This window comes from Calidris pugnax, unplaced genomic scaffold (genome assembly GCF_001431845.1).
Source record: "Calidris pugnax isolate Ruff unplaced genomic scaffold, ASM143184v1 scaffold139, whole genome shotgun sequence".
NCBI lineage: Eukaryota > Metazoa > Chordata > Aves > Charadriiformes > Scolopacidae > Calidris > Calidris pugnax.
The window spans coordinates 2,095-13,422 of NW_015090863.1; the positions used below are offsets into that span (position 1 = coordinate 2,095).

At 61.3% G+C, this 11,328-nt stretch overlaps 2 protein-coding genes across 2 annotated transcripts; one reads left to right on the forward strand and one right to left on the reverse strand.

The window, feature by feature from the left end:
- Positions 1–2,208: 2,208 nt before the first annotated feature.
- On the reverse strand, positions 2,209–4,232 carry CRYBA4 (crystallin beta A4). The gene is made up of 6 exons (XM_014944809.1): positions 4,112–4,232; positions 3,967–4,012; positions 3,723–3,841; positions 3,350–3,491; positions 3,063–3,205; positions 2,209–2,902 (listed from the first exon to the last, which is right to left on the reverse strand). Exons 2-6 carry the CDS (start codon positions 4,003–4,005, stop codon positions 2,755–2,757), a joined length of 591 nt encoding a protein of 196 aa, XP_014800295.1. The 5' UTR covers positions 4,006–4,012; positions 4,112–4,232; the 3' UTR covers positions 2,209–2,754.
- Positions 4,233–8,381: 4,149 nt separating this feature from the next.
- Positions 8,382–10,850, forward strand: LOC106889609 (beta-crystallin B1-like). Its single transcript, XM_014944800.1, has 4 exons — positions 8,382–8,460; positions 8,964–9,076; positions 9,716–9,875; positions 10,728–10,850. Exons 3-4 carry the CDS (start codon positions 9,735–9,737, stop codon positions 10,848–10,850), a joined length of 264 nt encoding a protein of 87 aa, XP_014800286.1. The 5' UTR covers positions 8,382–8,460; positions 8,964–9,076; positions 9,716–9,734.
- The last annotated feature ends 478 nt before the right edge of the window (positions 10,851–11,328 follow it).

Below are 11,328 nucleotides of genomic sequence, written 5' to 3' on the forward strand. Positions count from 1 at the left end.
TTAAGGGCTGGGCAGCCCTGGGAGAAGGTGGTGGTGGTGGTGGTGGTGGTGGTGGTGGGACACACAAAGGCTCCCTGCAAACCCAGAAGCGGCTGAAAATCTGATTTTCAGGCTGGGCTGCTCCTGGCTCCCCAGGGGAGGATCCAGTCTCACACACACACACACACAAAAGGCGGTGAGACAATGGGGGAGAGAAAATGGCTCCCCAAAAGGAGCCCGGTAGCATCTGTCAGGTTAACTCTTTGCAGGGAGAAGGGCTGTGCTGAAGCACCCTGGGGAGGGGGGATGTCGGGCCCAGCCCCTTCTCTAACCCCCTACCTAAGATCACCAGGCTTAGGAGAAAATGGTGGTTTCAAGACAAAGAAGTAAACCAGCATTTTTGGCTACATTTCCTTCCCAGGAGCATTGAAAACCGGGCAAGAATCCATTTACCTGTCTCGAGCCCTATTCTTGATGAGGTTTCTGAAAAAAAGATACAGACAAGCGGTGCATCAGTTAATCTTAATTTTGGTAGGGGGGCTGCAGAGGGTGCCCGACGGTAGCCAGGCTGCCCGGGTACCACCATCCAGACCGGGCATCACCCCCCCTGGGCCGGGTCTGTGGTTTGGAAGATGCTGCGGATGCGCTGCTGCTCCTGCCCCTAACAAAGAGAGCGGGGCCCAGGCTGCCCCCAGCCTGGTACCCCCCAAGAAAAGATGGTGTCTCCTGCCATTGGGTTCGTGGGGGGGTTATTGATAACCAGGGAATAAGAATATAAAGGGAGGGGGTGTAATTTTTAATTTTTTATTGGAGAGGGAGCGGATGGAGCAGCAGCCTCCCGGGAGCGATGCCCGCAGGACCAGCCGCATCCCGGGGGGAGCATCACTCCACGGGGCAGAGCAAAGCACTTGGGGACATGGTGTGCAGGATCCATCCCAATCCATAAGGGAGGAAGGGGTGGCAGAGAGGACAGCCCAGCCTGGGGACACATCGGTGGCTGTGGTGCCAGCACACATGGGGGGTAGGGAGTGCCACAGCCCTGCCATGTCGTGCCCAGCTGGGCAGACCCCCATCCCAGGGGGCAGAGAGCTGGGGTGGTCCCTTTGCAGCTGCTGGGCTCTTGCATTGTTCTCCAGGTCCCCACCAGCTCCCTGGGGACCCACAGGTCCCGCTGCCAGCTGCCTGCCGTGCCTGCCTGTGTGCTGGCCCCATTCCCAGTCCCTTGCATCACCCCGGGGTTGTGGGGCCGGGCAGGGGCAGGGTGGGCTGGCCGGGATGGGGCTCCCCACCAGATGTGGCCATGGAGGGGGGCAGGAAGCTCCTCTCCTCCAGGTCTCACTGACTGGTGGCCCCAGACTGGTTTGCCCTGGGGCGGCAGGAGGGTTTCACTCAGCCCATCCCCAAACCTTTTGTTTCTTCTATTCTGAACTTTGAATTGTGATTTCCTGCGGAGAGAATCCCTTCCTGGGCAGCATTGTCTCCAGTGGTGGTCCTTCTGCTGCAAATGTCAGGAGCGGGGTATTTTCATCGTGTCAAACCTTTTCTCCAGAGCTCTTCTGAAATGAGAATTTTTTCCAAACCAGCCTTTCCCTGCCACGTTTTGAACTTCATTTAACCCCTGCTTTCTCATGAGCTGAAGAAGATGGTTTAGCAGCAGCTGACAATGTCCTGCAGTGACAGCCCAGGGCCATGCTTGGAGGGGAGCAAGTGCTGCCTGTGCCCACCGTGCTGCCGGGGCACACATGGAGCCACCAGCCTCTGGTTGTCACCTCCTTGCTCCAGGGCCAGCAAAAGGCTTGGCGTGGTCCTCTGCACCACTGAGGGCAGAGGGGCTTGTCTGTCTCTGCCCTGGGCTACCTGCTTTGTGCTGGGCTACCTGCTCTGCCCTGGGCTACCTGATCTGCCCTGGGCTACCTGCTTCGTGCTGGGCTACCTGATCTGCCCTGGGCTACCTGATCTGTCCTGGGCTACCTGCTTCGTGCTGGGCTACCTGCTCTGCCCTGGGCTACCTGATCTGCCCTGGGCTACCTGCTCTGCTCTGGGCATGGGAGGTGCCTCAAGCTGGTGTGGGTGCACGGGTGTGTGTGTGGGTACCAGGGTGTGCGTGGGTGCAGGGATGGATGCAGGGGTGCAGGGATGGATGCAGAGCATGCAGCTGCAGCTTGCTGCATCCTGCAGCTCCTTCCAGCTCTGGAGCAAGGCTGAGGCTCAGCAGCGGCCGCACGGTGTCCTCCTCAGCCTTGCTGGAGCTGCAGCTCAGCCCCCAGCAGGTACCAGCAGAACAGAGGGGGTCTGAGGGTATGTGGCATCCTGTGGGGATGCGGGGGTCCTGCAGAGACCCTGAGCCAACAGGACAGGACAGACATGGGATGTGCAGTGCCCATCTCTGGGCACTGGGTCTGACTGCTGTGCCCTGGCCCCACAGCTCCTCAGGGGGCTGGCAGGGGGGCAAGGGCAGGGCATCGCACTACTTTACAGCTCCATATATGAGCAGGGCAGGGGCTTCACCTGCCTGTGACAGGGACATGTGGACGCCTGCGCTGGCTGCAGGGGCAGAAAAGGGTGGGCATTCCCCTCCACACCATCCTTGCTCCTGCAGAGCCCCATCTTTACCCTCAAGCGTGGCATCGCTCCCGGCCACGCACCCCCGGGGCACCCCCTCCCCAACTGCCAGCGTGCCACCTTGGACAACTGAGCATTTATTGAGCTTTGTCCCACAGGAGAGATGGTTGCCAGGGCACACAGCTGGTGGCAGGGTGGCTCCGGTGCTGGTGGTCACTGCTGGACCCTGCGGATGGACTGGACCTGGCCCGTCTGGGCATGGGAGCCCCACTCCCGCACGTGCTTGTACTCGCCCGCGTGGCTGTCGCTCTCCAGGAGGTACTGGAAGCCCCGGTACCCCGGGTACTGGGAGCAGACCCACCTGTGACAGAGCAGAGAGTGGCATGGGATGGGGGCTGGCAGCAGCACCGAGCACCCTGCGCCGCGGGCGGTGGGCAGCGGGCAGGGTGCCGGCAGCTGCCAGAGCATCCTCGGCTCCGGTGCTGGGTCCTGGCAGGGTGCAAGCCCCCGGGGCTACTCACGCGCCAGAGTGGACCAGGAAGGAGCCCACAGCGTTGCTGCCCCAGCCCAGGGCAGGCAGTGAGGGGCAGTCGTCGCTCAGTTCCACCCGTTTGCCCTGGAAGTTCTCCTGCTCGAAGAGCATCAACCTGCTGCGCCCGTGGTCCTGCCACCGAGAGGGGCACGGCATTGGCATGGCTGTCCTGTCCAGCCCCCCCGGCCACTGGTTGTGGGCTCTGGGGACTAGCCCAGTGGTGGGTTCTGGTGGCCAGCCCCACGGTGGGGAGCTGGGGCAGGGGGGGTCACTCACGGCGCAGGCGATGGGGCGGAAGGAGCACATCCTCTCCACGTGGTAGGCGTTGCTGCCGCTCCACGCCTCCCAGCACGGGTACTCGCCACGCTCCAGCACAAACTGCTGCCCCTGGAAGCCACAGTGCTCGAAGCCTGCCCACCTGCCGGGGGCGGGAGGGGGGGGGTGAGACCCCCACGGCACCCACCACCCCGCTAACACCTGGGGCAGAGCCCGCTGAGCCTCCACGGGGAGGAGGTTGTTCCCCAAAGGAGGCAGCCCCACGGCTCAGGAGGCAAAAGGTACCGGAGACCTCCATCCTCCAACCCCCCTCCATCCGTTGGGGTCCCACAGCACTGTGGGGTGGCAAGCCCCCTGTGACCCCCCCACTCACGCCCCGCTCTCGATCTTGCAGGAGCGGACGGTGCTGAAGCCGTGCTCCGGGGTGCTGTAGCAGTCGGTGGTGAACTCGTGCTTCTTGCCCTGGAAGAAAGCTTCATCCCACACCACGATCTGGGGAGGACGCAGCAGGTCAGGGGGCTCCGAGGGTTCGGAAGCCCCAAGCAGACACTGCACCCCCATGGCCAGATGTTCATGGGGCTCAAGCTGTGTCATTGCTCCTTCCCAAGCTCCTGTACCTTCCAGAGGCTGGAGGATCTCCTGCAGCGGTGGGTCATGGTGGCTCTGCCAGGACACAGGGGAAAAGGACCATTAAAACCTGCCCTGGGGCTGGTGAATCACTGCTCTCCACAAGTCTGGCTGCTGGACCCTGGCCAGACCCACCAAGGACTTTGCTGGGGACTTGACCCCTTCCCTGGGGCTCCCACATCCCGGGACTGGGCTTCAGGCCACGGGGTACCTGGGCAGAGCAGGAGATGGAGGCAGGAGCCCAGCCTCTGCCCGTGTCCCTTCCCCAGCAGCGTGGGAGGCAGCGATGGGGTGGCTCCACGCCGGAGCAGGCGCAGAGCAGGGAGCAGGGCTGTCCCAGCCCACCCAGGGCTGCCATCCAAACCACGAGGAGGAACAGCGGGTGCCTGGCAGGGCAGCCGTGGCCCTGGCAGCCATCCTGGCATGCCCAGCTGGCCTCTTCCTCCCACAGGCAGACCCCTGAGCCAAAGTCCCTCTGCAGGGATGCCCCCTCATCTCCCTGCCACCACTCCCCAGCATGTGATGGCATATCAGTGGCACAGCCCATCCCGGGAAGATGCCCTCGGCTCATTCCCTGGCTGCAGAACCCTGCAGCCATGCCATGCCATGCCATGCCATGCTATGCCAGCAGCCTCAGATTCTCCTCCACGTGTCCCCAAGGCAGCCCCACTCCCAGGACCCAGCCATGGTGGGGCAGGGGGCAGCTGCCCCCAGGCTCCGGCGCTTACCTGGGGTGAGGCGCTGGTGCCCGGGGAGGTGACATGTCCAGCAGCCCTCTGGCTGGGTTTTTATAGCCTCCAGATAGAGACAGAGCCCAGGAGAGCATTACTGAAAGCCCTAACTCAGCACATGGCAGGGAGGAGGGACCGGGCAGAACAAAGGCCACGCTGCACAGAAGCTGATGAGCCGGGACGTCGCAGCTCCCGCTCCCCTGGACCCACCGGGCACAGGCTCTGACCCCCTGGCACCACAGCTCCAGAGCTGGGGCATCATCCCTGGGGTCTGTCAGGGCAGGTTTTTCGCAGGTTGAGCACGAAGCAACCATGGAGCATCGTAAAAGCGGGCACTGGGGGCACTGGAAAGCACTGGGAGTGGGTTTGCAAAGGCACTGGGGGGACTAATGACGCAGATGAAGATGTAGAGAGGGCTGCAGCCACTTCTGTGCTCAGGGGCCTGGAAAGAACCCAGTGCAGCCACATTTTGGTATCTAAATACCTTCAGGCTTTGCTCACAGTGCCCCCCCTTACCAAATCATCCCTGGGGTGGTGCTGGGAGAGCGCAGGGCTCCGAGGGCTGGGCACCTTGCACCTCACAGCCTGCCCGTCGGAGCGGGGAGCAGGGGGGGCAGCAGGCAAAGGAGGAGGCTGTTGGGCTGGGTGACAAAATCCAAATTTCCAGGTAGCGCTGCCTTTTGGGCCAGTATTTGCCCAGAAAACACCAGGTGGCTGAGTTGGAGCATCCTCCTTGGTGTAGCCCCGGGCACCGCTGGGGAGGCAGAGAAGGGAGGGGGTTCATATCCAAAGGGGATGCTCCTGGCTGCGGGGGGGCTGTCCCTGGCATCTGCAGTCCCTGGCAAATGTGTTTGGCACAAATTTTGCCTCTCACTGTGGCTTGAGCTAAACTCAATGTGCTACTGGCCACCGGTGTGGTGACCACAGCTCGTGTCCCAGCACCAGGACGTGGTTGTGCAGAGCCTGGGCTGTGTCTGGGTGCACCCACGGTGCCACGCAGCGCCGGGCAGGGGACACGGCAGCAGGAGCTCCTCGTGCAGCTCACCAGGGCAGAACAAACCCCTCGCCCTGGGTTTGTGCCCGTTCCTGTGCCTGCCAGGGCAGAGCTGGGGCGGCTCCAGCCATCTGTGCTGGGGGAGAGGCTTGGGCAGCTCTGGGCTGTGTTTGAGCTCAGCATCACACGTGTCCCTCCGTGCCAGGGCGGGACGGTGCCATGAGGGGACAGTGGAGGACAGGGCAATGCAGCGTGGGGCTTTCCAAAGCGCCTGTGAGGGGATGCTCAGTGGGGAAGGCAGAGATTTTGTGTCCGGGGGAGGCTCAAGAACCACTGAGAACAGATCCCTGCTGTCAGCCCTTCCACAGCATCGACTCAGGGACAATCCCTGGGTTGCCAAGTCCTTGGAATAAGGGGCAAAGCAATGGGGAGCAGCCATCGGTCCCTCCAAGCCCAGTTTTCCAGTGCCCAAGTCCTAAGATGCTGGGAATTGGGAGGGAAAGCAGAGGCTGGAGCAGGGGGGGTGACAACTGCTGATTAACAGATTAAAAATTAAATTAGCAATTAAAAAACCCACCCTGGCTCTGAGAGGAAGAGAATGCAGCTTAGAATAGAAATCCGCCTCACAGACATGAAAATGAATGCAAATTGAGAGCCATAAAAGCTGCCCAGTGTCAAGGTGAGAGACCAGACTTGGGGGGAGCACCCAGGGGAAATGGGGCAGCAGCACCCGTGCCTGCAGGCGCCCCGCAGCCTGCCCTAAAACTGCAAGAAAAGAAGAAGGAATCAATAAATGCTTTTTGTTTGGGATTTTGGGCAACAGCCCAGAGGGTGCAGCCGGATCCCGCTGCTGCCAGTTCACATGGGAGGGGAAGGAAAGAAGCCAGTGAAACTGAGGGGCTCTGGGCTTTCTGAAGGTGCAGCCTTGGGTGATTTACTGCTGCCAGGGATGAAGAGCCAGCCCCGGTGCTGGGTGCTGCAGGAGGCTGGGAGTACTGGAAAGACTGGGAGAAAACAGCAGGTCCAGAGAGGTAATTCTTCCACTTTGCTCTGCTCTGGTGAGACCTCACCTGGAGGATTGTGTGCAGGTCTGGAGCCCTCAATATAAGAAGGACATGGACCTGATGGAGAGGGTCCAGAGGAGGGCCACAAGGATGATCAGGGGGATGGAGCACCTCTGCTACAAGGACAGGCTGAGGGAGCTGGGGTTGTTCAGCCTGGAGAAGAGGAGGCTCCGGGGAGACCTAATAGCAGCCTTCCAGTACCTGAAGGGAGCCTACAGGAAGGCTGGGGAGAGCCTGTTTAGAAAGGCCTGCAGTGACAGGACGAGGGGCAATGGCTTCAAGCTGGAGGGGAACAGATTTAGACTGGAGATGAGGAGAGGGTTCTTCACTGTGAGGGTGGTGGAGCACTGGAACAGGTTGCCCAGGGAGGTGGTTGAGGCCCCATCCCTGGAGATATTCAAGGTGAGGCTCGACGAGGCCCTGGGCAACCTGGTCTAGTTGGGGGTGTCCCTGCTGACTGCGGGGGGGTCGGACTAGATGGCCTTTGGAGGTCCCTTCCGGCCTGGGCAACTCTATGATTCTATGATTCTATGAAATAAGTGTGTAGGTGTATCCACAATGAACAGGATCACAGCAGGGAAACAGGGAGAGAAGAGGGTAGAAGGCTCCGTGGGAGTCAGGGGAAGGTCCCCCCTGTGTCCCCTGGTGTGGAGTGTGGCCGTGGGGTGTGGGAAATGCAGATCCATGGGCTGACCCCAGCGTGTCCACAGCCCCTCTGCCTGCTGTCGGTCAGGGACAGCACTGATGCAATAAACCCCCCACGTGGGATTTGGTACCGTGATGGAAAAGCTAGGGATGGCAGAGAATGAGCACAGCAGAGGTGAAATGGGGTAAAAAACAGCTTAACATCTGTGCCAGTGGACGCAGGGAGCAGGGACATCCTCAAAAGAGAGCACCATTTTCAGGGATTGAAATCATAGAATCACAGAATGGTTTGGATTGGAAGGGACCTTAAAGCCCACCCAGTGCCACCCCCTGCCCTGGGCAGGGACACCTCCCACCAGCCCAGGTTGCTCCAAGCCCCCTCCAACCTGGCCTTGAACCCCTCCAGGGATGGGGCAGCCACAGCTTCTCTGGGCAACCTGGGCCAGGCTCTCACCACCCTCACACCAAACAAGTTCTTCCTGAGATCTCATCTAAATTTCCTCTCTTTTCGTTTAAAACAATTCCCTCTTGTCCTGACACTCCACTGCCTCTCAACAAGCCCCTCCCCACCTTTCCTGGAGCCCCTTTAGGTACTGGACGGATGTTTTGGAAAGTGTCGGCTTCGGTTACACAACATTTGGAAAAAAACCACCCCAACTCTTGAAGCACTTCAAAACACTTAAGCCTGGCATCCTGGCATCTTCAGGGCAGCACACTCAGGCGTTTTCAGGTACGGAGTGATGTTTGAAGCACGAGATTTAGCATTCAGAGGGGAGAAATGAGCAGAGCACAGCGCTGGGGCTGGGCACCAAGGGCTGGGCATGATGGAGCCATGGGGACTGGTGTACCCTCCCTGGCTGTGGTGGCACCAGAGCTGGGTGCCCATACTGGTCCAGGCAGTGGGGGCGGTGGGTAAGGACGATGTTTTGGAAAGTGTCAGCTTCGGTTACACAACATTTGGAAAAAACCCACCCCAACTCTTGAAGAATTTCAAAACACTTAAGCCTGGCATCTTGGCATCTTCCGGGCAGCACACTCGGGCATTTTCAGGTATAGAGTGATGTTTAAAGTGAGAGATTTAGCATTCAGAGGGGAGAAATGAGCAGAGCACAGCACTGGGGCTGGGCACCAAGGGCTGGGCACGATGGAGCCGTGGGGCACGGGACTGGTGTACCCTCCCTGGCTGTGGTGGCACCGGAGTTGGGTGCCCATGCTGGTCCAGGCAGCGGGGGCGGTGGGTAAGGACGTGGTGGCACCAGAGCTGGGTGCCCATACTGGTCCAGGCAGTGGGGGCGGTGGGTAAGGACGTGCTGGCACCGTCCGGGGTGGCACGAGGGCTATATATGCCCTGTCGGGGTGGCCGCACGGGGGGCAGAGGGTGCCGCCGCACGCTGCAAAGTGGCACGGTCAGGTCTTCTGTTGTGCCGCGGGCACAAAGGAAAGTGCTGGGTTCAGCGGCTGGGCACGGGGCTGGGGAGAGAGGCTTCCAGCTCGCCCAGAGCTTTGCAGGATGTGATGACTGGGCGGCCGCGCAGACACTGATGAGCTGGCAGTTCCTTTGTGTGCCCGCCCGGGGGTCTGCCCTTGCCAGGCTATAAAGCGGGGGCCTCGCTGCGCCCCGAAACACAAGCCCGCTCAACTCCAACAAGAAGCAGCAGCTGCCCAGGTAAGAAGACAAAGTCCCCGGGCACCGGGCTGCAGATGGACCCGAGGGGGGGGAGAGGGAAAGGCAGGGTCTCAGCTGTGGCCACCGCTGTGGTCATCACGTCTGGGAGCATCCCAGTGCTCAGCATCCCACCGCCCTCCGCTCCCCCGGCAGCCACCGGTGACACTCCTCTGTGGGGCCACCAGCAGGGTGCCTGCTGGAGGGCCTCAGCAAACTGGGGCTGGCCCCTTCCCACCCCCAACTGGTCCCCACCTGGGATCTCAGGTACATCTCGTGGGGGACATCCCCAGCACCCGGTGCAGTGTCTGGTCCCAGCCTGGCTGGGGAGAGCAGGGAGTGACTGAGAGAGCCCTGAGCAACACCGGGGCACCCCTGCAGTGGTGGGACCATGCTCAGGGCTCTTCTGACCACAGAAGGACAGTGTGGACACCTGGGACCTCCTGGTGAAGGCAGGACCCCACTGCCTGTGCCTCCCTGGAGAAGCTCCCAGCAGCTCCTCTCCAGATGCCCACCCCGTTGATGAGCCTCCCCATCCCAACGTGACCACCCCCAGGGCAGGGGGAGGGCTGGGGTGGGTGCCCACCTCCGTGCCACCCCTCTAATCTGCTGCTGGCATCTCTGCCTGGTGTCCTGTCCCAGACTTGAGCCCAACACCACGATGTCTGAGACCACGAAACTCGCTGCTCCCGGCCAGGCTATGGAGGAGAAGGAGAAGGCAGCCCCAGCGCCAACTCCATCCCTTGACCCTGCTCCCGTTGCAAACAGCAAGGGTGAGGAGCCCTCCACAGAAGCCTTCAGGGTAAGCCCTGCTGCTCCCCACGAGCAGGGACATGGACTGGGGCTGAGGGACAGTGGCAGCATCTCTGGGGCAGTTGGCAGGAGGAGATGGCAGGCGTCCCAGGGGGAAGGACCCTCCTCCAAGAGCAGGAGGGCCCAGATGATGCCCTGCTCTGTCTCTCCTGGGCAGCAGCTCTCTAGGGGAGGATTTGGGCAGCCTCTTGCAGGGATGCTGGAGGAGGAATGCTCTGGGTGCCCCTTGGCTGGGACAGCTTGTTGGGGACCACGGGCTTTGAAACTCTTCCCCTGGGTCACGGCATCAGGGCTGGCTCCTTCTGCATGTGGGGATCCTGTGGTGCTGCTGGGGGATGGAGGAGGAGGCTGGGGGTGACAGGACCAGCACTGAAATGCCACGGTGACACCAGGGCAGCATACCACCGAGGGGCTAGGGACAAGGGGTGAGCGATGTGAGGGCCCTGGTGACAGTTCCTCACATGCCAGGCACCAAGGGCCATGGCACAGATGCAGCTCCTGGAAAAGCAGCTCCTTCCCAGCTCAGTTGGAGCCCGATGTGGGCCCTGGCACAGGGAGACATGGCTTTGCAGCAGCAAAACTGGAGGCAGGATGAAGCCATCTCAGAGCAGGGATGGCCATCAGGAGGGGACCGTCCCGTGCTCAGCCCACGTGGGGATGGGGCTCATGCACAGAGCCCTGCTCAGCTTGCCCAGGCAGCAGATCCGAAAAGCTGCAGGGAGCCTTGGAGAGCTGAGGAGGACGTGTGGGGCTGTGGGCTTGTGTGTGCGGGGACATGGAGCACCCCACTGCCCTCCCCGAGCGTGCCTGTCCCCGTCTGACCCTTTCCCTCTGCCCCCAGATCATTGTCTTCGACCAGGAGAACTTCCAGGGCAGGCAGATGGAGTTCACCACCGAGTGCCTGAACCTGGGGGACCGCGGCTTCGACCGGGTGCGCAGTGTCATCGTCACCTCCGGACCGTAAGTCAACCCAGCCACCGAGGAGATGGTGTCCCTGGGGATGCAGTGCTGGGGAGCAGCTCCGGGCACAGCGTGACATGCAGGGACATTTCCCTGCAGACCTGGCAGAGAGCAGAGCAGAGCCAGCATGGGAGCAGAGCTGGGGACCTTAGGTCTCCTTCGAGGAGGACAGGATGGCCTGGGCAGGTGGGAAGGATGCCAGGGCCATTTGTAAAGCAAAGAGCACTAGAGGAGAAGCCCAAGGTCAAGGAAAGGTGTCCATCAGACACCCGAAGCTGGCCCTGAAATGCAAGAGACCTGTAGATTTTAGAAAAGCCAAGGTGAAAGGAAGCAGGTGCCTTGGACCGGGCTGGTGGCCAAGGCCACCGCAGAGACAAGGCTGGAGAGGGCAGGGGAGGGCAGGCAGGGAGCCCCCCACCTTTGCCTGCAGCCAGGGGCTGGGAAGGTCCGAAAGCCATGGGAACAGTTGACACAGGCAGGGA